The sequence below is a fragment of the Piliocolobus tephrosceles genome, chromosome 4 (assembly GCF_002776525.5).
Source record: "Piliocolobus tephrosceles isolate RC106 chromosome 4, ASM277652v3, whole genome shotgun sequence".
Taxonomy (NCBI): Eukaryota; Metazoa; Chordata; class Mammalia; order Primates; family Cercopithecidae; genus Piliocolobus; species Piliocolobus tephrosceles.
The window spans coordinates 95,666,803-95,694,627 of NC_045437.1; the positions used below are offsets into that span (position 1 = coordinate 95,666,803).

Below are 27,825 nucleotides of genomic sequence, written 5' to 3' on the forward strand. Positions count from 1 at the left end.
CCGGCAGGGGGCAGTGTGGCGACAGAGGAGTTGCCGGGAGGAGGGGGTTCTCTGTTCACCTCTATTTGAGGCTGGACTGCGGAAAAAGCTGCCTGGAGGAAGCTGCTGGGGTGCGGGGGACTGAGGGATTTGGCTCCCCGCCCTCTCCCCTAGGTGGCGGAGAAATCCGGCTAGCTGGAAGGGCGCAGCTCCTCTCCGAGAGCTCATTCCGGAATCGGAGAGCTGGGAGAGCGGCCCCCGAGGCGGAGCCTCCCTCCCGCCCCGAGTCCCGCTGCCCCCAACCTGGGGGAGAGGGGCGGGTGCCGCGCTGCCTTCCCTCCGCGCCTCGGCCGCGTGGCTTGCTGCTTATTTTCCCAGCTGGCAAGCGTCGCGCTGCAGACAAGGGAATGCCTGTGGTGAGTTATTTTGTTGAAGTTTGCGGTGGGCCCGGGGGACGTGGGGGCGAGCGGCAGGCAGCGGCCGGGACTGTTTTGTTTAGGTCTCCATCCACCTGTGTGGTATAAATCTGCCAGCCTCAAGGCGGCGGGGGACCGGAGTGAGAAAGCTCTCCCAAAAGCCCCTTTTCGCCACTTACAGATTATGGGACCACATTTGATTCTCTACGCCTGGAACCGGCTAGATCCTAGTTTACGCTCACCCCGCCCTCCAGCCTCCCATCAACGCTTCCCGCACCCGCTGTGTGCAGGGCTGGCGCTCCGCAGAGCAAACAGCGCCCACGACCCAGGGACAGCTGGCCACCGAAGTCCCTCCCCGACTCTCTTCCCCTTTCCTTGAGGACAGGGGAGCTGAGGTTTTGATGTGAAGGGCGCCCATGAAATTCGTGGGAACTTGTTCTGGCGTCTTCTGGAGTGGAGTTCTTTCAGGGGTGTCGGGTCTGCCCGGGACTACAAAATGGGATCCTGGGTTGGCTGGAGTTTCCCAGACTAGGCTGGAAAGAGGTCGGCTGTTGGCTCGCGGGAGAGCCCAGAGGAACCCCTTGAGCTGATGGCAGTCAAGACCGGCGGCTGCGTTTGCCTGGAAGAAAAGCCTAAATACATTAGCGAGCCGGTAAAGCTTTTAAGGCCTTCTTGGGAACGAGTGGCTGGCTAATGAGAGGTTAATTTTGTTTCGAAGGGAAGGCTGCACTGGTTTCCTGAGATAAATGGACAGGAAGCGCATTACCTCCGCGCGCTGGCAAGCGGCTCCCAAATGCTTTTTGCACCTGCCGTTTTGAGCGGTGAGAGCAGCGGCGGAGCCCGCAGGGATTGCGGGGGCCCGTTGTCTACGAGCGGGTGATGAGCCCTTCGCAAGCCCCGGGCTGTCTCCCTCCGGGAGTGCATTGCTCACACCAAGCTCTGGGACTCTTCTCTCACACCCAGGTCCTGCGTGTTCCGAAGTTCGGGGGCCCCCTGATCCCCCTGAGCGCCCTCCAGGAGCGGAAGGGTTAAGAATGATGTAAGTACAGGCACTTGGTTTCTCAAGTCGCCCGCTTGGCCCTCTTCCAAGTTGTACTTTCCTTATTTTCTCTCCTTTCCTTTCCTTACTGTTCTAACGCTTTTTAATAAACTTTTACTCCTGCTATGAAAAAACAAAATGATGTAAGTACAAACCACAGGCTGCTTGACGCTGAGCTGTCGGACTCTGAGCTATTTCAGCCGCTGCTTTGGGTACATAGTGGCCGGGGAGCAGCCAGGGAGCCCTTACTCTAGAATGGATTGCACAAATCGCAAACCTAGGTGATCTGTTAAGCAGTCAGAGATTCTCCTGTTAGATTTCTGGAAATGGAGACATATTAATTGGAGAACAGTTAAAAACATCACGTATAGGTTCAGGAAATGAAACCGCATCTTGTTTAGAATCCATTAGTGTTTCTGACATGTGTTTTAATTCTGTGCACTTGCACGTTCATACCGTGGTGTGCTTTGCTGGATTCTCTGGATGTACTGTTCAGGTCTCCTCCTTCCTTCCTGAAAACAAAGAGGAAGGGAGAAAGAGTACCAGTGGCAAGAAACAGGGTGGATGTGTGAGTTGCACAACTCATCAGTCACTTCATGATTTTTTTTCTGATTAAAACATAAAACTTCTATAAGTCACCGATTTTATGTTTGTGTTCTACCTCCCTCCCCGATTTTTCTTTGTAGAATCTAAAATCCTTTGTAACTTGCAGCTCACGGGATTGAGGAGTGGCTGCGCTACAAGCGACTATTCACTACACTCTTGCTTTCCAAGCCTATTCCTGCTTTTGCGAACAGTACGAATTTACCCGCGAGTGTGTCAACTGACCTATGTCTTGAAAATAGGAACCACCTTGCGGTTTAATTGTGAAAATTAGCATTTTCCTTTAGCGGCTGAACACTTATGCAGCAATAGAAAGTGAATTGTTAGGCTTATAAATCTCGAGCTTGTCAAATTTTACAACAGAGGAGCAATAAAGCGCCTAAGAGATGAAGTTTTTCCTCTGAAGAATAGTTCCGTTTAACGACACCAGGGTATGCAATGACTCGAGGACGCCCTCTATTGATAGGAAAATCTAGAGCACCCGTGTACTTAAGGAACAGGATATGGGGGGAGGGGAGTAAAAACACCATAGTCACGAGTGGAAAGACCCAAACCAAACAGAAATTATTGATTCTTAACTATTGAGTATATGTTTTGAAGTATGATCAATAAAGTGAGATGTTTCTTGTATAGGGGTCGAATTAAATCTTGGATTAAGAGAAAAAAAACTTTAGTCTTTGTCAGCCAAATACTTTGAAAATCAGTATTCGATTACTTTTTTAAGATGCTTCTTAGTATGTCATGAACTGTACCTCATTAGTTATATGAAGTAATTGCAAGATTGTAAATTTTTGCTCTAATAATATTTAATCCACAGTATTATCTAAAAATGTCATATACCTTCCTCCCCAAAAGTCATTTCTCCAGGCAACTGTGAAGCTATTATTAAGCATATTATGGATATACACAGGCTTGGATTATATCGTGGGTAGTGAAAGGTGTGTTTACCCCGTAAGTCATCATAGTATGTAATAAGTAACTAATGAAAAGTTACAGTAAAAACAGATAGGCATCCTTCATTAGGGACCTAGTGGTTTGGGCAATTCACAATGTGTCTAATGAGTGAGCTGGTGAGACCCAAGGTTTGCCCCTCAATTATCTTAGACCATTGATTAGCACATTTAAACATATGTGGAATATCAGCATGTCCGTGGTTGATACGAAATTCCTAATTAGAGATTCTGAGTAATGTAGTGTGTAGAGTTGCCAACTACGATTTGGATGTTAGTGGATTTTAAATGGCAGTCCCGTGCTGTTTGGGGAAAGGCAAAGGTAAGGGCAGTATCAAGTGTCTCTCAGCCTTGAGGTCATTCTTGAGATTAGATACCACTTCACACCTACTGATAACAAATTGGAATCTATCACCAGTCTCATAACTGCTTTTCTGTCTCCACTTGGCAGCCTCTTTCTTTGCAGACAATTGTCTTTTTCCTCACTTTCGGACCCATCCGATCATAAAAGGAGAAAGTGACCTGCCATTGAATTAATCTGTAGAAATTTGCGGAAAATTGAAATAATCTGTAGAAATATGTGAAAGTCACTGAGCAACAACAAATCGTGGCATAATTACACTGCATAAAAACCCACCACTCTCATTAATTACACTGTAACTGAACGTTGAAGTTTGCCCACTCTTAGACCTCTCCTTGCCGCTTTCAGGAAGGGAAATGTCAAAGAAACTAGAACACCTGAGCCTCGCACAGCTGCCAGCGAATTCCGCCCGGAGTTCACGGGTACCTTCCCAGCCCATCTTATCTGCTCCGGACCGCGGGTGACATTCAGATTTCCAACACTGCCCCGAGCTTGCTTTACCAGACACCCGCAAACGGTTCGGAACGCTGTTCCGCAGATGTGATTGGCTAAAAGGGGACCTGCCGCGCGGCGCTCTGTAAAAGCGCCAGCTTCCTCCAAGGAGGTGGAGCTGAAGTTGGCCGGGCCAGGGCGGGGTAGGGTAATTAAATTTAAAAAAAAAAAAAAAAAAAAAACTTGGAGGGAAGAAGAATCGGATCACATTAATTCAAGCAGAGGTCAAAGGCCGGTACCTTTGTAACGCCGGCGGGAGTGAGAATTGCGGTCGCCCATTTCTATTGGGCGCAAGGAAACAGTAAATCGCGGAAGGTGGTAGAGAAGAGAGGAAAGGCAGTGCGAGGAAGGTTGCGGCGCAGGAGAGGACTTGCAGTCTCGATGGACACGGAACTCGAATTACACCGGGGGGGGGAGGAGCGGGCCCTCTGGGTCCTGCGATTGGCAGGCTGTGTCGGGCGGACGTGCGGTCACAACCAATGGGGAGGAAGGGAGGGACGTGGCGGGGGATGATAGCGTCGCGGATTGGCGGGCACAGGCCGGGGCGGGACGGTAGTGCGGGACTGAGATTGATTGACCGCGGGGGCTGCCGCGCAGAGATATCCGGGCCGCCGGCGGCTGCCGCTAGCTAGGGCTGGGCGAGCCGCTTGGAGGTCCACGCCCGCCGAGCCCACGCTGGCTGGGGCCGGGGTGCTGGCGCGCTCGGGACGCGTCTCAGCAGTCGCTTACGGTCTTTGTGTCTTCTCTTCCGCCCCTCTTTCCCTGCCCGCCGCCTCCGGCCGCCACGATGCCCTTGCGCCCCGTTGCTGCCGCCGCCGACTGGCTGCGCCCGCGGCGCGCTGCTTGCTGCGGCGGTGGTGGCGCCCCATCTGCTTGGGCCTGAAGAAGGAAGAAGAGGAAGCGAGGCGCGCCCCCCGGCCCATGCCGCAGCCACGGGCCCAGACCCGCCACGGCGCCCGCCCCGCCGCCCTCGCCGGAGCCCACGAGACCTGCATGGACGGGCATGGGCTTGAGAGCAGCACCTTCCAGCGCCGCCCCTGCTGCCGCCGAGGTTGAGCAGCGCCGCCGTCCCGGGCTCTGCCCGCCGCCGCTGGAGCTGCTACTGCTGCTGCTGCTCAGCCTCGAGCTGCTCCACGCAGGTAGGACGGGAGCGCGTGAGGGGAGCCAGCCCCGGGGCCGAGGGCTTTGTTTCCAAACAGCCCCAGGTCTGGAAGGCGTTCGCCGGGGCGGAAGGGTGGCGTGGCGCGGCGCAACGAGATAGGCCTCCAGAGCCCCTGACACGCACCTCTGCCGGGCTCCCGGCGACAGAAACGCAGCCACCCACCGGGCGGCCGCCGGGCGCAGAGACGAGTCCTTTCCCCACCCTCGGCTCGGACCGCTGACAAATCTCCCCTCCGACAACCGCTTATCAAACATTTAGCGGGCGGGGGCCGCGCGCCAGAGACAAACGTTCCGGATGCTTTATTGCTCTGCGCTGGTGTTTACTGAAAGTCAGGCTCGGATCAGGTTTCTGCTGCCGCAGCCTCCTCGGAGGGAGACCAGGAGCCTTGTGCTGTTTTTCTTGAGTTGGGGGTGGTGGCGAGGCGAAGGAAGCGCACCAGATGGAAAGATTTTCACCAGATTTTGCAAACCTGGGAGTTAATCTCGAAGTAACGTCAACTTTTTTGACTAGGGATTTCTTTCGTTTTGGCAAAAGCTGCTTTTAATTCAGCTATCAGCCTCCCGGGAAAAGCTCGTACTCAGTGGCTAGCCGGGTGTCTTTGGGCTCCGTGAGGGGTTGACAGATAACCATGCTGCCTTCAGGAGGTCGGCGCTTCCCCAGCCTTGAGGAATGTGTTCCTAGGGAAGTAAGCCTGCAGATTGAGCCTTCTACCATGTGATACCTATTTTTCTTTTTTAAAAAAATCGTTTTATGAAAATCCAGGACGCTCTTCACACTATTTTATTTTAGGAATTTGCCTAGACAAAGAACTTTTTTTAATGCTAAGGTTGAAAGAGGCATTATCTTTTAGTCTTGAGAACAAACAGAGCATTGGATAAGTTTCTTTTCCTTCGAGACCTTTTTGTCCTGTATATATGAGACACTTCACAACGTTCTGGTCTGGAAAATCCTGAACTTCGATGCTACGCAACTGTGCGGAGTAAATTTTACTTATTTATTAAACCATACCCGCCATGCTAAAAATCAGGGAGGTCTTTTAAGTATTGGGGGGAAAAGTGTGGCATCTGAGAAGACTTAATTTACTTTACGTAGCTTTGCGTTGTGATGTAATAGCTGCTTTTCAACACCGACAATCAGGGAAAAGACTGACGACTTAATAAAAAAGTGTAATAGAAAGCTTTAGAATGATTACGGCTTTCAGTTAGTAACTTAAGAACCTTAGAAAATAGTGTCAATCTGCATGTAGTTATGTGGAACATTTTTCTTGACATGTTAAAAGATATATTCAGGAGTGTTTTGTGCGAAAAATATGTGTGCATAATACAAAAAGATACTTTTCATGAAATGGAAATTGTGCTAGGTGGGATTCTGTGCCCCTTAGCTGCTTGGATATTGTTTCCCATAGTTGCCATAGGATCCTGTGACAGAATTGGAATGTGGTCCCTGAAGATTTCTTTGCTGGCCTTTGAAAGGCATAGTAAGTTGGCTTAAAGGTTTAGAAAAGTAGGGTGTCTTAGTTCAAGAATTTGGAATGTGAAGCTCCCAGTAGCTTCATGTGTCCTCATTTAAGTCACCATTACATTCAACCCAACATAATGTGGTGAGTGATTTCTGTGGACAACTTATTGGAGTGAAGCGATTAATCCTGTTAAAGAAAAGAACGCTGCTTTTGAGAGATTTCTTTGAAGAATGGTGCTGTTTAAATGCCCGGGTTGTTTCTCAGAGAAGGGAGCCTAGCAAGAGTGCCAGTGCTCTTTGCAGATGGACTATACTATGTATTTTATGCCTGAATCCTTATCATCTGCCTCAGCACCCCATATGGCTCCACATTTCACTTAGTTCAGCTTCAGAATACCTCATTTCTTTTAGTATAAACTGGTGATTGTGCTGCAGATTCACACGTGTAGTCCTGGTGTTAAGGAAACTGTCTTGAATGGTGAGATCTTTATGTCTGACTCATTAAAAAATGATGAAAGCTCTAGACCCACAAAGGCTTTAGCATATTCAGTAACTGATATGAAAATACTGTCACACTGATCACAGATGATCTGACCCAAATAGAGAAATGTGTAACTGCAGAGTTTTAATTCTGCCCTTGGGGAATGAAAAGAGTATGAAAGGAGTACCTTTAGTTTCATTTTTTTTTTAAAGCAAACCTCTGCAATTCGTGAATGGAGATCCAATATGGGAGTTACTTGCTTACTCATACACTTCATGGCCTTCTTGGCTACATCCTTGAAATTGTTTCTGTTCCGCATTGTCTTGGCATTTTGGCAGGAGGCTTACTTTACCACCTGTAACAGGCAAAGTGTGCATTGTCGTTATAAATTCATGAAGCCTGGATATTTCTGGGTGTATGCTGCAAGTTAGTCGTTATATAGGAGCCCACAGCGAAGCTGAAAATGCTGACCCAAATGCACTTTCTCTCTAGCCCTCTTCCCTCCCGTCATCTCTGTAGTAAAAGGCTGTTGGAAGCCTTAGCCAGAGCAAAAGAACCTCGGGAGATCTGTTTGATTTGAGATTTGTTTAAGCAGTCAACACCTACCTGCTATGAAAAAGGGAGAGGTTTAGGCCGGCGCGGTGGCTCACGCCTGTAATCCCAGCACTTTGGGAGGCTAAGGCGAGCGGATCACCTGTGGTCGGGAGTTCAAGATCGGCCTGACCAATGTGGAGAAACCCTGTCTGTACTAAAAATACAAAATTAGCCGGGCGTGGGGGTGCATGCCTGTAATCCCAGCTACTCGGGAGCCTGAGGCAGGAGAATCACTTGAAACTGGGAGGTGGAGATTGCAGTGAGCCGAGATCGCGCCACTGCCCTCCAGCCTGGGCAACAAGAGCAAGACTCCGTCTCAAAAAAAAAAAAAAAAAAAAAGAAAAGAAAAAGGGAAAGATTGGGGGGTTGCAAGGAAGGTATGAAAAGGGAGCTGGGAAACTAAATTGTACTTTTCTTTCTTTCTGAATGATTCCATCTGCATTTCCATACTGTTTTACTTTTGATATTTTATGACTGTTTGAAATAATTATAAAGAAACGCATGCTCGGATAGATTTTATAGACCATAAAAAGAACAAATAGGCACTTCAGGTTTAGCGGTAAGTTATTGTGCTGTCATTTATCTGTAGTCTTAAGAGCTCCTCATCACTGAGATATTGGCCCCGTGTTTATTTTCTTGCTTTCTGTGTATCTGATTTTAAAAGAAAAAAAAAATACAGTGGCTACTTAAGTCTTTTTTTTTGTAGTCATCAAGTACTGTCATTAGAGTTAGGAAATAAGAGGAGATATGACCTGTGATGGAAGAACAAGTTTTGAGGGAAAGCACCACCTCCTGGCTTAATAATGCTAGCTGTTTTATGAATCTGCTAGAACAAGCCTTTTAATATCGCTTTGCCTTGGTTTTTCCATATGCAAAATGGCTTTAACCCTTTTGTGATTGTTTAATTAGTTAATTTCTGTTTCAGTTTTGATTTGGTTTCTAGTGAAAAATAGCCGAAAATTATTTGATCTGCTTTGGAAAGAGAAATTCTGTAAATACTGGGAGCTACTTTTGTCAGCTTTGGAATGAGCAAACATAGATGCCACACAAAGATGTTTTTGTAAATTTTTTTTAAAGTATGATTTGATGATTGCTGTAAATCCATAGCTCCAACATATTAAAATGTTTTAATCTTTGACTCAGGTTAAAGTGAATACCAAGCCTTGACTACATAGTGTTTTCCCCTTTTGACCCAAATGCACTCTCTATTTAGCCCTTTTCCCTCCCATCATCTCTGTAGCAAAAGGCTGGTGGAAGCCTTAGCCAAAGCAAAAGAACCCAAGAAGACTTGAAATTTAAAATTTAAAATTTAGAATTTTTCAAATTTAAAAATGGTGACAGAGTTGTCTTCAGAAGTTGTCTCCTCCCACCTATTTCTCCCAGCTAAAGCCAGAAACAGATTACAAGCTACTAAATTCAGATTTAAGAGCAGTTTACTAGTGAAAATGTTAAAATAGCTTTCTAAGACAATATTAGACTTAATTTTAAGTCTTTATCAGATGGAGTTCCCTAAATCTTGATATCATCCTAAAGTTTATTGCATCCACATCTTGAAATAATTATATATTTAATAATAATCTACTGGCCCTGAATTTTTTCCCACATCCAGAGTATAAATTAGAAGATATTTACTGTCTGGAAAAGATGACAAATTTCGTCTTAGAATAGCTTCCTCATTTCTCAGATGGAGGCCCTCATACTTAAAGAGATTAAGAGACATCTCCATAGTTTAAAGACCTATAAAGATTTTATGTAACACAAATGTGTGTTACAGTTCATTTATATATAATTTGCAGTTGATGACAAAGAATAGTGTCTCTTTTCATTAAGTCTGTTGTTTCCATTTTATGGAACAGAATATTAAATTATTTGGGGGCACAAAACTGACCTAGTATTGGTAGTTCTTGTGCTTTTTGTGCTTTAGGAGATTTTATAAATTTTTGTTTGAGAAACTAGTAAAAAGCATCATTTGGAAATTGATTTTTTTTTTAAACTAATAGGGCAGTAATACTTTGGTTTTTCATAATGTTTATAAATTGATTTTTTTTTAAACTAATAGGGCAGTAATACTTTGGTTTTTCATAATGTTTATATGAATTGTTTTTATTTAGTGTGCTTTTACTTGTGATCTGCTTGGGAGCTAGAATCCTAGGATAGTGGAGATAGATGGTAAGGAAAAAGCAAATATATAGCTTGGTCAAGTTAATCTTGTGTTTTGTTTTTTTTTTTTTCTTCTTAGAGCATTTACATTTTGTAGAAATTAGAAAATTGTGTCAGTTTATTTAAGTTTCTTGGTAAATGTGCCTCAGGAGAAGTAGAATGACAGTACCTGGATTTTTGTTTGTTTTCTTTTGTTTTCTTATTCTGTAGCCATACAGGTAAATCAAGTAAAGGTGTTTTAACTAATTATACTATAATTTAGGATTTTACACCTTCCTGAGGTGGGAAGGTTTTAACCATGGTTTTGTGCCTAGTGCTGCTTTTCCAATGCTTTCTGAAGGATGTTATGCAATTTTGGAAAATCAAAACAATGTTCATGTTTTTGGCATAACCTTAGAGTAGAGGAATCTTTTTCAAAACCTATAACAAATAGCAACATTGATAAAATATTTTATTTACTATTCCCTTGTAATCTCAACCTGTGATCACTGGACTAGACTCATGTTCACTCACGGTGGCTCATGCATTAAAATTTTAAGTTAACTAATTGCATGCAGTTTTTCTTCCAGTGGCTTAATTTGAGGAAGACACAGGAACACAATGAAACCCTATTTCTGAAGGTTTCTTAAAATAGGAGTACAGTATGTAAAATAGAACAAACAGTTCCCAAAGAACAATGCCATTTTCTCATGTAGCCCAGGAAGTTAAGAAGAGTTTACAAATGTTTGGTCTTATCTTTTTTCCCATAGGTGACTGCCAACAGCCAGCCCAATGTCGAATCCAGAAATGTACCACGGACTTTGTGTCCCTTACTTCTCACCTGAACTCTGCCATTGACGGCTTTGACTCTGAGTTTTGCAAGGCCTTGCGTGCCTATGCTGGCTGCACCCAGCGAACTTCAAAAGCCTGCCGTGGCAACCTGGTATACCATTCTGCTGTGTTGGGTATCAGTGACCTCATGAGCCAGAGGAATTGTTCCAAGGATGGACCCACATCCTCTACCAACCCCGAAGTGACCCATGATCCTTGCAACTATCACAGCCACGCTGGAGCCAGGGAACACAGGAGAGGGGACCAGAACCCTCCCAATTACCTTTTTTGTGGCTTGTTTGGAGATCCTCACCTCAGAACTTTCAAGGATCACTTCCAAACATGCAAAGTGGAAGGGGCCTGGCCACTCATAGATAATAATTATCTTTCAGTTCAAGTGACAAACGTGCCTGTGGTCCCTGGATCCAGTGCTACTGCTACAAATAAGGCAAGTATACTTTCTTTTTTCCCTCTCCCTACTCAACTTTCAGATGTTTGATTCTTCAAATAACTTTTGAAATGTGCCAAAAAGGGCCTAGTTTGAAAGGAACTTCTTTTTGGAAAGCAATTAACAGTTGATAAAGGGTTAAATAAAAATTATTTAGTAAGGAATTTCTCATTGGAATGTAAATGTGGTTCTAATTTTAAATAGACAGTGATATGAAGAATAAAAAGTAAACAGTGAAATGGAGTTCTCCAGGGAAAAGACAGGCCTGTTTAATAAAAAAAAGGATGCTTTTTTCAGTGATGTCTTTTTTTGAGTGTATATGTGTATGACTCTTGAAGAAATCCAAGTTCAGATTTATCAGATGATTGACATGGGTGTTCTGAATAAAGAAATCTGTGAGGCCTGAGGCAGTGACCTATCAGAAAACATATTTTATTGGAGATTTGGAAGGTATAATAAAACATAATGGCAATAAGCCAACTTCTCAGTGGTAAACCCAGTGTGGTGTTTTAGTTACTAACTTCTTGATGACCAAGAAGGTTAATAAGTGGATATTGCAGAGCAGCAATGTGTAACCTCTGTGTAATCTCAGGGCCTCAGGTTAACAGTTTCAGTCAGAAGCTAAGAGAAACACTGACAAAATTTAGCTTACCATGACTAGCTGCCAGTTTCTGTGGTCTGTGTTCATTTGTTTTAAAGAAACTACTACTGTACAGAGATCTTTGAAACCAACTTCAAGGCACCAGTGTTTAGTGCAACCAGGTAGAGAGGACCTATGAACTGGGTTTCTAATTGACAGTTAGTGTTAATCCAACCATTAGTAAGTAAAGTCAAAAGGGTTTTCCGCTAAAATAGTGTCCCAACTAACCACCTCCTACCCTGTCTTTTCCAACCACAAAACTACACGCATAGATCATCTCATCTTGCTTTATTTCCTGCATTTATTGTATCTATTCAAAAACATTGATTTAGATTTTTTTAATGTAATTCACAAGACTCAAGCTTTTGAAATACTTAAGACTGTTCTCTTGATTCCAGGACACCCTCCCCAACGTCTAAACATGTGTGGCATACTTTTTAAATGAATTAAAGCTATTTTACTTGGCATTTTGTGGAGGGAATTTTACAACACCTCGGGAGATATCTGGAGACACCCTGGGGTGTCACAAATTTAAGACTAAAAGTCATTGCCCTAAACAAAGACGACTGTTACACTGGTCTAGACATCTTAGGGGAGCTCCAAACTGTTTATACTTCAACTCTCAGTAAAAGCTCAAGCTTGTCTTTTGCGTTACCAAATTCCATATCTCAAAATAAAGTTTCCTCCCTCTGCTTTTGTATGTATGCAAATCATTTTTTTCTATAAATATCTCAGAATATGTATTTGCTATGTTATATATAGAGTTATAGAATTACGAAGTTATAAGAGAAACCGTGGCCCCAAATCCATCATTACTGCAGAGTCATATGGCACATAAAAGCTAGGAATAGTTTTTGGGTAACTGAAAGAAGGCAGTCCATTGAGAATGGAAAAAGTCATCAATTGTGCAAATAATTGAGGACTTGGCAGAGTAACCTTCAAACAAAACTATAGAGATTAATCAGAGCTTGTACATGGGGAAATACTGGTTCTCGTCACAAGAACCAGTATTCAAATTTTATTCTCCATGTCTTCCATCCACTCATGTCACTTCTGTTTGTTATTCAGTCTTTCAGAATTCTGTTGTTACTGATTATGGTGAAAATATGTGGGGGATAACCTTATGAAAATTGCTGTTATATAAATGGAACAGTTTGCACTGAAGTATTTAAGATCATTTTATTTCAGTTAAATTAGTTGTAATTTTTAGCAAATAAATAAAAAGGACAATCTTGTTTTCTCCCTCAGTTTGGAATAAGGATCAAAGGTTTTACTCATTCAAAAAAAGTTGGAGAAAGTGGTCCTCTGACATAAATTCAAGTAGATGATGAGAATACTTGGTCTTTAATTGCACTATTGGAAAGTATTTTCCCACATCTGGTGACCATGCTGTTCAGCAACAAGCTATTCTGTAGCTTCATTTCACGACCTCTAGGAGTTGTTGGGTTTGGTTCCCCACCCCCCTTCTCTTTGTAACTCTGCAAAGCACCATAAGCATCTGGAAGGTTGCTCTTAAAGACCTGTCTCAATGCTAGTATGACGTGTGCTGGTGAAACCAAAGAAAGTCCTAGAATCTTGCAGTACGATTTCCTTTTACCCACATAGGACCAAAATAAAACCTTAAGCACAAAAAAGTGATAGTAATAAAAGTAAAAACAATAGGAGGCCCAAAGTGCTTATAAAATAAGTTCTAAACAAATTCTGAAATTTTCCCTTAATGTCTGCCACAATACTTTCTTTGAAAAATCTTTTGAAAAATTTTTCATGGGAATCTCAGCTTTACTGAGAATTTAAGCAAGTGCATAGAGCAGTTGTTGGGTAACCTAGTACTGTGCCTTATAGATACCAGATCATCCTTGTGTGGTCAAGCATTTTTAATAGCTCACACGCTCAGTGCCACTAGATTGAAAGACTGATGATGTCATTGACTAGCTAGCCAGCTGTGATACTGAAATTTTTGTAAACATCCATTCATTTCGCTCCCTTTAGCACTGCACTGAAGCACTAGACCCTAGGGTATTTTGCTCATTGAGGCTACTAAGACAGCTCCTCAGTCCTGGGTACCTGGCCTCTTAAGCAAGCCATCTTCAAGCCCAACTTTGTGAGCTCTGCCTGTTCCTAAGTACCCCCCTTTTCCTTATCACAAAAAGACAAAGTGGGGGGAAAATCTAAACACCATAAAATAAAATGAAGTCACCCGGGGTCATATGTTAGCTAAGCCTTTTTCTTTTTTTCTACATGGCAAGCCATGAGTTCAAGGCAGACAGGCTTGCGGTGCTTAATGATGTTGCCTCCTCTCCCCTGGTCTACTGTTTTCTTCTTCACCGTGGCCCTCTCCTCGCCTTCCTTGGGAAAGGTAGGCTTGTTTTCCCGTCGGTCGTGGTGTGCACAGGTATGCCTTCTCAAGGCCTCTGTGTTTTTAGTTTTGCCCTCTGCCTGCCTCCCTCTCTTTGGAGGAACCTGTGCCAGTTGGCTACCTTGCCAGGTAGATGTGTTTCTGAAGGGGAAGCCAGGGCTGGTTTTTCATCTCTCCACCCCAGGGGCTGCAGGGGTGTCTGGCACACACACATACCTCGGCTGACATCCACATCAGCTCTGGGCCATCTTCCCCACCTTTGGCTGTGAGAGGCGGCTACAGGCATGCAGGCACTCAGAAAGAGGTGAGAGGGACAGGCTCTGAACTGGCAGAATTAGCTACACTGAGAAGAAAGGCAGGTTTTGTTTTGTAGGAGGAAGTAGCCCACCCTTCACAGGCTCCAGAGAGGGCACATGTCAGTAGTTGTCCTGTACCTCACACACTCAAGAGAAACCCGATCATCTGTGTGGATGCTTGACTTTTTCCATGTTATTTTTTCCAGCCTCTCAGTCTCAACTCTTGTTTCATTCGTTCTATGGATCTTTGTATCTCTATTTAAGTGGGTTCAATAAGAATCTGTATATGCCATGATCACAGAAGGTGATTGGGGAATAAATTTTTTTTTTTTTTTTTTTTTTTTTTTTGAGACGGAGTCTCGCTCTGTCACCCAGGCTGGAGTACTGTGGCCGGATCTCAGCTCACTGCAAGCTCCGCCTCCCGGGTTCACGCCATTCTCCTGCCTCAGCCTCCCGGGTAGCTGGGACTACAGGCGCCGCCACCTCGCCCGGCTAGTTTTTTTTTGTAGTTTTTAGTAGAGACGGGGTTTCACCGTGTTAGCCAGGATGGTCTCGATCTCCTGACCTCGTGATCCGCCCGTCTTGGCCTCCCAAAGTGCTGGGATTACAGGCTTGAGCCACCACGCCCGGCCTGGGAATAAATTTTTTTATGAAAGATTCTGCTTTTGCAAATGTATTCCCAATAGCATATCTTAAAATTGGCAGTCTCCAGGGAATTCAAAATCATTCCTTTTTCAAAAACAATTCAGAAATCATTTATTATTAAGTTGCATACCTAAACAAATAATGGAAATGTTTTTAGTGATTATTTTTGTGCAAGTAGTTTGAATTCCTTCACTTTATTTTTCTTTTTGTTTTAATGTGATTGTATCCTTTTTCACCACTGTTGCTTTCTTACTCTATCCTTCTACCTCAGTAACACAAAATGAAAAGTAGGAGTGAGACTGGGGATGACAACAGGTCCTATTGCACATCTTCTGCTACACATTTTACTGTGCCTCACCCTTGAGTGAGAGAAGGTGGTTTACCTTAAGGCATTTGAATTTGGGAAAGGACTGTGCTCGTTGTACTTGACCAAGCCAGATGACCATTGGCCAGATGGGCAGATGCTCTGAGGTGCCTGTCTTGTATGTTTTTGGAGCTGCCAAGGGCCACCAGCTCCTGGTGATCTTATGGGCAGCACTCACCACCTGTCCAAAGCATAGTAGCATACCCTGCCCATCATGTATTATGGATATAGTCTAAATTCCATACTTACCCTGAATTTCAAATTCTGCAGCTACTTTCTTGGGAGTTCTTGAAAATTTCCGCTGGTTGAAGATACTAGAGATGTAGAAAGACTTAGTTTGCTTTGCTCTTGGTTAGTGTCTTCTTCAAACTATAACCTACAGTTTTCCATTGTAAGAAACACCATTGCCTTGTAGGCTCCTAGAGCATGAGGTAGGTCTGCTGCTTTTTCTGGTGCCCCTTAGCATGTAGTTATTGTTCGGCAACAGCATGTGGGCACGTAAACCAGTGTTCTGGGTCATTCTTGGTTGGTTACAAAATCAGAACCAGACATGCCTGCATTGCAACAGCTTTCAGCTGTCATTTTAAGTATATCTCTGCATAAGGTTTGGAAATCTGTCCTCTGTTGACCCCAGACCTAGTACATTTATTGTAGCTAAGTTTTTGCAGCCCATGGAAACCATGTGAGCTACATAGTGTTTATCATTATTTTTCTGGACTAAGGGATATGGTTCTTCCATTGATAGGTCTGTGTTTGAATGCAAGGCACTATTCTTGCATGCAGTGTTATAAAGAGGGGGACACATAGAATTTTGGGGGGAAAAATAGACCATTTTCCCTCCACAAGAAAACTACAACTCTCTTGGGGATACATTGTAACTAATCCTTATAATCTGAGATTGCTCTTTATTTTGGTTATGATTATGTTGCTGAGTTGGTCATTCTTGCCATCTCTTGGAGATTTGCTCCTTATTGTAACCCGCCTTGCTTTATGAAGATGCTAAGAAGTTCTGACTTGTTGAGACATATTGGGAACAGATGGGAAAGGATTTTGCAGTTACAGCTCCCTGCTTAATGTAATTCTTTCCCTGATAATCATTCTCTGATAAATGTATGGTTAATTTGATGCTGCATTTGAAAGAGAAGGTACTAAAGGGCCCACTGTGGGCGATGTAGAGGTGAATGCAGCCTTTGCCTCAATCTAAGCACATAACTAAAATTTGCAGCAGTCGGTGGGAAAGCGTGGGGTTTGTGTGTAAACCCAGCATTTTCAGGGTTTCTTTGTGGAACACTGGTGAACCACATTGACAAGCTGGTTCCAGTTGATGTTATTCATTTAGCAAGTTGGCAGGGGTGTCAAGAAGGGCCAGAAGAGTGGGCTGCTACAAAGGCCCGTCCCACGCTAACACCTCTCCTTGCCAAATCATTGTCTTTACTCCTGGGATTTGGCACAGTCTCTTTCCACCTCCCACGGTAAGAATGCCCACCTGCATCTGTATTTCCTCATCTGCATGCAACCTAGCACGGCCTAGAACCCTGGCTCCCACTTTTGAAAGGCTGCTGGTCTTTGATATTATGCCAAAAAGCTTTCTAGAATTTGACCATCACAGTCGCCAGTTCTTAATTAAATTCATTTTCCAGAGCCTCATCTCATCTTTAAAATTCTCATAAAAGCATATATTCGCTATTTTTACTCTCCGTGAATTTTTTTTATTGTAGAAACAATATTGAAACGTGAAAAGGCAGGTTTTCAGAAGAGCAGAAATCAGCTGTAGTTCCAGGTGGCAGTCTTCTTATTTGTCCTTTTCTGTTTACCACACAGCTCTTGTGCATACTGGATTATAAGGTCTTAGGCCCAGGAAGTACTCAACTTTGCTTTATATCATTTCAGTAAGTTGCCTGGAGGTGAAAAGGTTTCCAAGTGGATGTGAGGAAAGGAAGCAGGGAAAAATGGGGAAATTACTAGTTGTGTAATGAACCTATAAGTCTGAAAAATCATTTTGTAAGATAAATGAGCTACCTGTTTATTCTTTATGCTATACTTTTCGAACAAGCTATGCCTTTATTTCATTCATACACATTAAAAATTCTGGGTAATGAGTCTTTTACCATCTTTCTAATCTCCCTGACTGTGCCACTCCCTCTGTCCCAGATGTGGTTTAGAAGGAAAAAGAAACTTTCAGAACCCCCCTGTTTGTAAGTGAAATTAACCCAGCACCTAGCCCTGTGTGAGCCAGTCAAGATTCCATGAGGGCGCTATGGGGCTCTACTGCTTTAAAACAAATCCACACTCTTCCATAGTTTAAACCGGAGGCATGAGGCCAAGTCTGATACACAGCTGAGAGTTAGAACTTGTTTTTTTGTCACATTTCCAAATGTCTCTCTGCCTGGTTAAATTTTCTTTGAGTCAACATTTTGAGGGGAGGGGGCGAGAAGGAAACATTGAGTGGTTGGTCCTTTTTTTGTTGGCTTCAATTAATGCTAACCAGTTTCTGCTCGTGTGGAATGTGGCATGTGAAAAGTTACCTACAGTGTTGAACAATGAAAACTGCTACCTTACCCATTTTGTTTTTGTTTTGACTGCAGTAGAACTTGCTCTTCCACTGTTTTGAATTTTGTGTTCTTGTGGGTGGGGTAACTTAAGGACTTTTTCATACTGACAAGGAAGCTGGCCAACTTGTCAGTAAGTGATCACTTAAAAGAAAAGCTAACATACATCTAAGTTACAGACTTGAACTGGACAGCCTTGCAGTGAAATCACAGTGCTACTGGGTCTAGAAAGAAGTTTAGGTGAAACTGGTTCTATGGAAAGGAGTTTTTTATGCCCCAGTTAACTGGTTATTTTAAGAGTTGGAGCCAAAAGAACATGGGTTCTTTCCAGTTGGGACATAGCATGTATACTGTGGTTAGAATGATATGACACTGTCTAAAACTCACTTCTCATCTGCTCTGCGTGTGCTCCTGAAATGGGGGTCAGTTTCCATTTAAGACGTGTGTGTGCATGCATAGATGTAGGTGCACGTGCTTTTACATGGTATTGAGGTCTTCCCCTCTCCCTACCCAAGGAAAATGCAGACATAAAGATATTGTTTTGTAGGATTTCAGTTAACTGACTTCCTGAAATGCATGGTGACCACTTCTAACCACCTCATTCCTGAGTTCTCATGGGCCTTTTCTTTTTTTTTTCTTTAAGCCCTCACAACTTAAAATTGAACCTAGAAGTGACAGAGTGAGTGTATTGTGAAGACCTTCAAGCCCTTTTACTTTTTTTGCTCACCTCCCAAAGCTGAAAAATGATCCAAGAGGCTGTGGTTTTCTAATCCCATCGGTTTGGAGAACAGCTGTGCTGAACCTAGGCCCAGAGTAGAGCCTCGGGTCTGTAGTTCTGCAGCTTCTCTCCACCAGTGTGGGGGGGAATGCCTGAAGGCAAAACCTGCTAGGACAGATTCGGCTGAGAGTTACAGATTCGCCACCAACCCTGACTCTCACCGTTCAAAATATTTTTAGCCTCTAGTCTTAAGCAAGGTGGCATCCTGGGCCTGTAATACTCTCCACACAGGCCTGACTTCATATCTGGGCGCATAGTGCGTTCCTACACTTGCTGGCCTCCGCACCATGCAGAGTCCGAACACAACAGACAAGCTAAGGGAGAGGTTCCATTTGGAGTTTTTGGAATGACCAAGATTTCCAGGACAAAGGCCTTTCCTCATGCTCACCCTAGCATTGCTCTGGTCTGTACAAGGAAGTTGGCCAGTTTGCCTATCTCTGCACCTGTTTATGCTTCCAGCCTTCATTGTCTGCATTGTACAGAAGTTACTCTTGGGAAGCCAGCATTTTTGTGCCTGTTCCTTTTATGTGTTTTCCGGGACCAGCTTCCCTTTCATTCTCTTTTTAGCCACTGAGCTTGATGCTGCTTCTCTAGACCACCCTAGCTGCCTTCAGCTCTGGGTGTCTTTCCCCTCTGGTTTGGTTTCTTCGTTCTCTATCTGCTGCCAAGTACCCCTTCTGAAGCCAAGGCAGCCCCTGTTTCTGCATGTATTTATTACCTGGGGCAACACTGAAGAATAAGTTTGGTCCATTCCATTTCTCTGGATCCTGTAAGTGCGCCAAGCTCTGTGGAAAGAGACGTGAGGATAGAGAAACTGATACCTCTTTTGAAGGTAGCCCATTTCTTAGTCTCATTCAAGCCCTAAAAGGAGTCCACAGTATGAATTTTAATCTGCTATTCACCTCGTAAACAACAGGTACTGTCTTACTGTTAGTATCTTGTCCTAGTCCAATAAAATTGTTTAACAAAATGTATTTTTGTGGATCTTAAGTTCAGCTTCCGGTAGATATTTGTTTTATAAGATATTTGATACATTGGCTGAGTGGTGATAGTAAAATTACATCCCAGTTCATTGAGTTCATTGCTTCCTAACAGTTTTTTTCATAATTTTTACAGAAAAATTATCAATGACATCAAATATTTTCTAGTCCGGTATTTTTTTTATTAAACATGGCATATATAAAAACTCACCTGAATTTTGCAAGAAATTGTTCAGAAAGAGTTATTCTAAATCAATATACCTCTTTCCCCCGCTCAAGGGAGAGACAGAGCTCTCCCCAGTTTTTATGTAACCAGGGGACAGTTGCCACCCTTCCTGGACAGAGTTCCTCTGCTCTGGCCAAGATCCACACTTCAAAATTACCCTGGCAGCTAGGGAGTAATGGGACCAGGGAAGACAATTGAAGGTGCTTTCAAAGGCCTCTGCTTCCTTTAGGTGCTTCAGAGCATCCTAGTCTCTAACTTCTTAACATTTAGAAAAATCGACCCTTGGAAGTAAAATTTGGGTTTCTTAGGAATGGAGAGAGAGCATGTGTATTTTTTTTCCTTTGAAGTATGTGCTCTTGTTGGAATGGTTTCTTTTTTATTCACTGGGGAAGACAGATTGTAGAGGCTGCATGCTGTTACCATGTGTTAAGAGTAAAAGGGGCTGTGAGCACCATGTTCTTATTCTCCCTTAGCGTCTTCTATTTTTCAACCTATCATTGCACCCAGAGGATATGGCAGAGTAGACACATCAGCTAATTATATGAAATACAATTCATTGACTTCTTTGACACAGCAGAATTTTAACCAGGTGCATATCAAAATTATATTTCCATGTGTTTCAAGCTAGTTTCTGTGACTACTTCAGTTTAGTTTACTGACCAAGCTAGAGTCCAGAGATGAGAGCTCCTAAAGTCTGGTTCTCATATTTGAGGATTCCAGAAAAGTCCTACACTCACAGTGCCAAATGGCCTGATTAAACACAGATAAATGTTTCTTCCAAAATACGTTATGCACAAATAGTCAAGGTGCACAGCCATTTGAGAAGTCTGCTATTGTAAAACCTGTTTGTGGCATTTTGCAAGGCTGCTGTGCCTTGGATAGATATCTCTGTATCTCTTGGCGAGGCAGTACCTGTGTACTTCCCTCCTTGTTGCCTACCTCATTTTCATTTAATATATATATATATATATATATATATATATATATTTTTTTTTTTTTTTTTTTTTTTTTTTTTTTCTCCTGGTGGAAAGGAGAGGCAGGTGCCTCTTAGAATTATTTCACAGCAAACCTTCGTAAGTTCTTGTTGCCTGTTTCATGTAGAAAGGTTGATTTGTAGCTGCTGTCTTTCTTTTCCTAATAAACCTTGTGGGTGGTGAAGATCTAGGAGAGTGAAACATTAAAAATGAATGAAGAGAACTGGAGTAGTTGGTCTAAGGTGGGGGTTGAGAGGGGCTGGGTGGAGGAGGTTTAACAAAAGGCATTGATGTTTTAAATGCACAGAAATGCCATCTATCAATAATAAATGGTGTGGCATAGAACAGATGTGCCAAATTGAGTTATGACGGCATATAGATTAGTTCATAGAGGGGAAAAGTAAGTAGCATCGCTAGTGTTTTTAAATTATCGTTGTGTGAGCTTTGGAAATACAATTTTGAATATTCAATTTTTATTTTCTAGTGGCTGCTAGCTGGAAATATTAAAAGTTTGGTGTTTTTTAAAATTCCAATTAAATTTTTTGTGCATATTTCTAAAGTAAGAGTTAAGAATGAATAAATTTTGCTTTTCTGAAGAGGAAGACAGTCTGAAAAGGAATTTCTTGCCCTTCATTGGCTGAGTGCTTGCCTTTTAAAAGCTCATGTTGTAATTGTTATGAGGAATGAAATTGCACTATAAAACTTAAGTCATGTGAAACTATTACCCCGTGTTTTCTAAATTTACATTGATTGTATCTCTAGGTACCTGTTCAGTGCATATTTAAACTATAAGGGACTACTCAGGAAACCCACTCATGCTTTACAATCAATTCATCACCCTCAGCATTTTGATTCAAGGAATAATTCTACACATATGCTCTGTGTACAAATTACCTTGCTCGGTAGGGAAACGAGAAATATCCACTTGTCTCCGAGCAAATCACTACTAGCAAATTGGAAAGACAAATCTGTTAGGTTAACTAGAATATTTTGTAGGTGTAGATACTAGAGCAGAAGACAAGTTTTGAGCTTCTAGATAGGTAGGAGTTATGGTTAATGTCACTGGCACAGCAGAGGACAATAATGTGGGAGGTGTTTGAAATGAATCCTGAGTTCCTGAGTTGGAATTGTTGTGCTTAATGAAAAACACAGTCATGGTGAAACGAATGGAACCATTCCATTCATCTCAATATGGACCCTTGCTTGCTTTTTGGAAACTTGTTTGGAATCAGTTACTTTTGCTTTGTTGGCTCAACACAAGTAAATCCTCTTTGTTTTTCCTAAGGTGAACAAAAAAGTAGTTCTTGCACATAATATCAAGTTGGTTTACATTTTAGGTTTGTTAGACTAGAGAGACCAATTAGCCATTGTTGAAGAATTTAATCGTTGAGTGGATGTTACAGGTGAAAATGATCATAGTGATTATATAAAAAGTCTATTACTATTATTTTAGCCGTCTGTATTGTTAACGTTCAGTTTTTTCAGGTGTAAGATTTTCTTGACTCAATCTTTACATCTCCAAGGGATCCCAGCATGCCTTAAAAAAAACACTTGTCAACTGATTTTAGAGTCACCAAATAAAGCTATTTTATGGCGCCGTTAGATATCTAGCTGCAAACCCCCACTCACTCTGAAAAGTCCTATGGTTGGATGCACAACAAATTTCCTGAAATCATCTCTGATGCACCTCCTTTGGGTTGTTAAGAAGGTGTTGAAATGTGAGAAGGCTGGTAGTGAAATCAAGTTGTGGCTCAGGGTAATTAGGAAGGGAGAAAACCCAGCATTTTCATAGTACATTGTCTGGCTTTTAGTTGCAGCTGCAAACAACAGATATGAATTTAACCAGTTGCTACAGTGCAGCTGGTTCAGATCTGGCTTTATAACTGGCTGAAGTAAAATGAAATGGCTGGAAAATTCCAGTCAAGTAACACCAGTGGGAACATGTGGAATTAAACAGTGTGAGCAAATGCTGGCTGAGTTAGAGAAAAACTTCAGACATAAACTTGAGGGTGGTGGTGAGGACTTCAGGGGGGCCATTTATTGGTCTTTTTCACAAGGGTCTATTGTTTTGATTAGTTTCCTTGCAGGGGGTAGGTTTCCTCCATCCAGGGTAGTTCATAGGGTGTTTGGCCTGTCTACCCTTCCTCCTGACTGAAATCACCTGATAGTTCTTGTTTTTTCAAGAAGGAAGAGAGAACCCTGTTGCCTCAGTAACTAGCAATGATACAAATCTCAAAATGTGGTCTTTTTTCTTTGAAATAGGTTCTCCTTGTTGTGTGACACAGCAGCCCCTGTCTCTTCATAGTTACCTTCCCTCCACCACCTGTACCACAGATGTTGGATATGTTGGAGGTGAAGGTGTGCAAGGTTTTTAAATAACTGTTCTAATTAAAGGATTCTGCTGGAAAGAACATGGGTTTACAAAAGAGAGGCTTTTGTATTATTAGTAATTTTTTTTATTTGATGAATTTATGTGCTTAGTTTGGAGAATTGAGAGTTGGCTGGGAAAAGATTTCTGAGGAGTTAAGGGACTCTGGTGCTGTTGGGGAAAACATTTGTTGTAACTAGGTTTAGGGTATTCAGTCTCTGCCAGTGCTTAGGAGCTATATTTGCCAGGTGATTTCCCTGTCACAGGGATTAGCCAGTGATGTGAAACATTTGATTAAGGGACTAATAGAAATCTTTCCTGGGGTACATGAGTGGTGGCTGTTACTGGGGTGCCCCCTCCTCAACTCTTTCTCTCTGTATTTATAATGAGTAAGTTTGTAGTGGTGAGTCATGGGATATGGTTTTTTAGTTCTATGAAGAATCTTTGTAGGAAGCAAAGTTCTGTTAGGTATATTGTTAATTAAGCCCCTTAAAGTTTCTGCATCATAACTTAGAAACGAACCTTGTTCTTTTCTCAGAACTATGCCATGACTCATCCACTGTGGAAGGAGACAAGATATAAATTATCAATAAAAATTGCCCATAATCTGGCCTGGCACAGTGGCTCATGCCTGTAATCCCAGCACTTTGGGAGATGATGGTGGGGGGATTACTTGAGGCCAGGAGTTCAAGACCAGCCTGGGCAACATAGCGAGGAACTCCCGACCTCTGCCGCCTCCCTCCCCCCCGTCCAGCCCCCCACCAACCCCATCACTTCAAAGTTCTTTAAATCAGCCAGGCATGGTGGCATATGCCCTTAGTCCTGTGGACTCTGGAGGCTGAGGTGGGAATGCCCTTTGAGCCCAGGAGTTGAATGTTGCGGTGAGCTATGAATATGCCACCGCACTGTAGCCTGGGCAAGAGAGTGGACCCCGTCACTTATAACAAAAAGAAAGAAAGAAAGAAAGCCTATATTCTGATAGCAACACTGCTCGCTCACGCTCTTTCTCTTAGGAAAGTAAAAAAGTTTTGTGTTGATGTACATTGCCTGGATTTATGTTAAATTTTAATTCTAAATATATGGGACTTTAAAAAATGTTTTCTGAAAGTGATACCCATTTTTGAGGTACAAGCAGTTGGGTCCATTTTGGAGATACTGCCTTAAGCCATTCAACTTCAAAATGGATGGGAGCTTTTGCTACAGAGAGTTACCCCATTCTGCTTCCCTCCCATTCTGTTAAACCTTGTACATGCTCCTTCCCACAGATCACTATTATCTTCAAAGCCCACCATGAGTGTACAGATCAGAAAGTCTACCAAGCTGTGACAGATGACCTGCCAGCCGCCTTTGTGGATGGCACCACCAGTGGTGGGGACGGCGATGCCAAGAGCCTGCGTATCGTGGAGAGGGAGAGTGGCCACTATGTGGAGATGCACGCCCTCTATATAGGGACCACAGTGTTTGTACGGCAAGTGGGTCGCTACCTGACCCTTGCCATCCGTATGCCTGAAGACCTGGCCATGTCTTACGAGGAGAGCCAGGACCTGCAGCTGTGCATGAATGGCTGCCCCGTGAGTGAACGCATCGATGATGGGCAGGGCCAGGTGTCTGCCATCCTGGGACACAGCCTGCCTCGCACCTCCTTGGTGCAGGCCTGGCCTGGCTACACACTGGAGACTGCCAGCACTCGATGCCATGAGAAGATGCCAGTGAAGGACATCTATTTCCAGTCCTGTGTCTTCGACCTGCTCACCACTGGTGATGCCAACTTTACCGCCGCAGCCCACAGTGCCTTGGAGGACGTGGAGGCCCTGCACCCAAGGAAGGAACGCTGGCACATTTTCCCCAGCAGTGGCAATGGGACTCCCCATGGAGGCAGTGAATTGTCTGTCAGTCTAGGACTCACATGCTTGATCCTTATCGTGTTTTTGTAGGGGTTGTCTTTTGTTTTGGTTTTTTTATTTTTTGTCTATAACAAAATTTTAAAATATGTATTGTCATAATATATTGAGTAAAAGAGTATATATGTATATACCATGTATATGACAGGACGTTTGTCCTGGGACACCCACCAGATTGTACATATTGTGTTTGGCTGTTTTCACATATGTTGGATGTAGTGTTCTTTGATTGTATCAATTTTGTTTTGCAGTTTTGTGAAATGTTTTATAATGTCCCTGCCCAGGGACCTGTTAGAAAGCACTTTATTTTTTATATATTAAATATTTATGTGTGTGCTTGGTTAATATGTGTAGTACATATACACAGACACCCATACGCAGCGTTTCCTTTGAAGTGACCAGTTGTTTGTAGCTATTCTTGGCTGTACCCGCCTGCCCTTTCCCATTGCTACTGATTTGCCACGGTGTGCAGCTTTTACTCACCACCTTCCGGTGGAGCTGCCTTGTTCCTTTGAACTATGCCCTCACCCTTCTGCCCTCACTTGATTTGAAAGGATCGTTAACTCTCCCTTACAGGTGCTTTGACTCTTAAACACTGATTTTCAGAAGCGCTCTTCCTCTCTAACAGCTGTTACTTTTTCAGAAGGGAGGGTATTATTGGTATTCTGATTACTCTCAATTCTAATTGTTATATATTTTATATATTTGAGCCCATACAGTGTATTAGGTCGAACCATAGCAACTGTTCTTGTAGGTCAAAAGGGTGTAGTGATGGCAGTTTTCGTAGATAAGTACCAGGCATCTTACTAGACCTCAGAAACTCCCAGACTTTTTCTCATCCCATGCCCCTTTTTAAATTGTCAGTTTTTCCTCTGACTCTTCTGTGTTAAAACATGAAACTATACATTTACTAATTATCATGCCTTGCTCTTTTTTTAATCTATATGACTGGTGCAAGCCCCTGATCTTAACCTTTTCTTGGCTGTCAAACCCAGAAACACACAGTTCTCCCTGTCTCCACCTCCACTAAGCCCTCCTCAACCTCACCTTAGGAATCCAAAGAACTGGGGTTAGGTTCTTTCTCTAATGTAGAGGCCCAGATCCCATCACCACGTTTTTCATTCTTCCTTGTCCACCATGATCTTCATCTCAGTCTTTGATATGTCTGCATGCAAAGTGGAACACAGTGGGGCAGCAATGACAGAAAAGCTTCCTTGGCCTGACTCAGTGTGTGGCCACTTCCGCACTGCTTAATCCAGATATTCTTGTTAACTAAGCATTGTGCTGCTTCCCAGGTGGTCTCTGAAGTCAGGTACTCTCCCTCTTCACACCTGTAGTTGAATATGATTTAGTCAGTTGCTCATTGTAACTTAGAGAAATTTCTATAAAGTATGATCTCTCCTTGCCTTTTCCATTCCATTGTTGGCACCCCTTTGGAAAAGGAAAAGAACAGCAAAAGGCAGGAACAGTAATCTGAGAAAGTTAACTCCAGGATAGGTAGATTTCTATTGTTATATCTAGATGTAAATCTTTGGTTCCAACAAGAAGTGATACAGTTTGTGCTTTAATAATTTATTGATAAGTTTACATAAACAGAAATGAAAGGTACGAACTTTAAATACTGTAGTAGTTTATGCCAAGATTATGCTTAGTTTTAGTTCTCCAGGTAGTTACTTTTGCCATGTCCTATTGATCAGTGACACTGCCAGAGGCCCAGACTGGCAGGAAAAAGAGGACGTCGTTTTGTGAAGTTTTATTTCTTAGTGAACTGATGTGCCATCCAGTCACAGAGTGGAGTTGTGAATTCATGTAGAGGTGGCAAACCTCTACCTTGTGTTTATAGGAATAATCTTGGGCAGTTTGGGAAAATAAGGAGGGCATCTGCTTCTTATAGAGATTCAACTGTAGAGAGTTGAAACCTAAACCCACCTTCCTTTTACAGAAGCTGGACTAGGGACTGACTGACCATCAGCTCTGAACTGTGGCTTTTTTTGTTCACCTGTGGAGCCATGTACCAAATTCAGAAGCTATTGTTGATAATTTGTTTTATAATTGAGTAGTACAAGTGAGGAAAAATACAGAGGATACTTTAACCACTATTTTTGTGCAAATAATACGAAAGTGAAGTAAAAGCAATAGAATAAATTTCTATAGGATCTGGGTTTAGAGTGTATATGATTAATATACCTTTGCTCTTTACAGGGAAAATTACAAAACCACCCTTACTGATAGTTGGGAAACGAAGATTGGGTTATTTTGCCCTATGTAGCTGGAAGTGACGCTTCAAAGCACCCTGCATCACTAGTAATAGTGTATTTTGCTATTCTCCCCTTATAATCGGTGTCCCTGTAAAACAGTCCCCACAGATTACTTTCAGAAATAGATGTACTTCTCTAAATAAGGGCCAGGTTTATTTTCTCCTGAGATTTCTAGAAATAAAATGCTGCTTGCACATGTTGGTTCTTGAAACCTTAGCTAGAAGAGTTTCAGGTCATGCCAACATGTAGATAGGCTGTAGCTGTTCAGAGGTCTCCTGGGGGAGCTTAAACCGGGGGAAACACTGGTTTTCACAGATGCTCCACATGGCTGTCTTTAAAAGACTCAAAACTTGTTGTCCTCTTTGTTATGCTTGGAAACCCCCCCCTCCCCACAGTGTGTCGAGTCTTTGCAAAGAAACCTTTAGATGTGGTTCATAGATATATGAATACGTATCTGTGTAAAACAGTGAGTGTGCAGTGTGTAAATACTTTAAATTATTACGCTAGAAAAATAAAGTTACATACCATGCTGTGGAA

General features: G+C 42.8%; 1 protein-coding gene and 1 long non-coding RNA gene across 3 annotated transcripts; one reads left to right on the top strand and one right to left on the bottom strand.

Moving 5' to 3' along the window:
• Positions 1-63: 63 nt before the first annotated feature.
• RGMB (repulsive guidance molecule BMP co-receptor b) lies at positions 64-27,825 on the top strand. 2 transcript variants are annotated; one of them, XM_023212210.1, is made up of 5 exons: positions 64-395; positions 1,359-1,434; positions 4,726-4,979; positions 10,445-10,953; positions 24,395-27,825. In XM_023212210.1, the coding sequence occupies exons 2-5, from the start codon at positions 1,430-1,432 to the stop codon at positions 25,061-25,063; spliced, it is 1,437 nt and encodes a 478-aa protein (XP_023067978.1). In that variant the 5' UTR covers positions 64-395; positions 1,359-1,429; the 3' UTR covers positions 25,064-27,825. The 2 variants fall into 2 exon arrangements, with proteins under 2 accessions (XP_023067978.1, XP_023067979.1); XM_023212211.1 differs by having other exon boundaries at positions 65-395; positions 1,114-1,434.
• On the bottom strand, positions 388-3,845 carry LOC116418767. Its single transcript, XR_004228910.1, has 2 exons — positions 3,379-3,845; positions 388-1,946 (listed from the first exon to the last, which is right to left on the bottom strand). It is a non-coding gene; the product is annotated as an uncharacterized LOC116418767 (long non-coding RNA).

Excerpts from the sequence above, each read along its gene's own strand:
- RGMB (XM_023212210.1), top strand. Across the intron at positions 4,980-10,444 it reads CCTCGAGCTGCTCCACGCAG|GTGACTGCCAACAGCCAGCC; the intron begins GTAGGACGGGAG and ends TTTTTCCCATAG. Across the intron at positions 10,954-24,394 it reads GTGCTACTGCTACAAATAAG|ATCACTATTATCTTCAAAGC; the intron begins GCAAGTATACTT and ends TCCTTCCCACAG.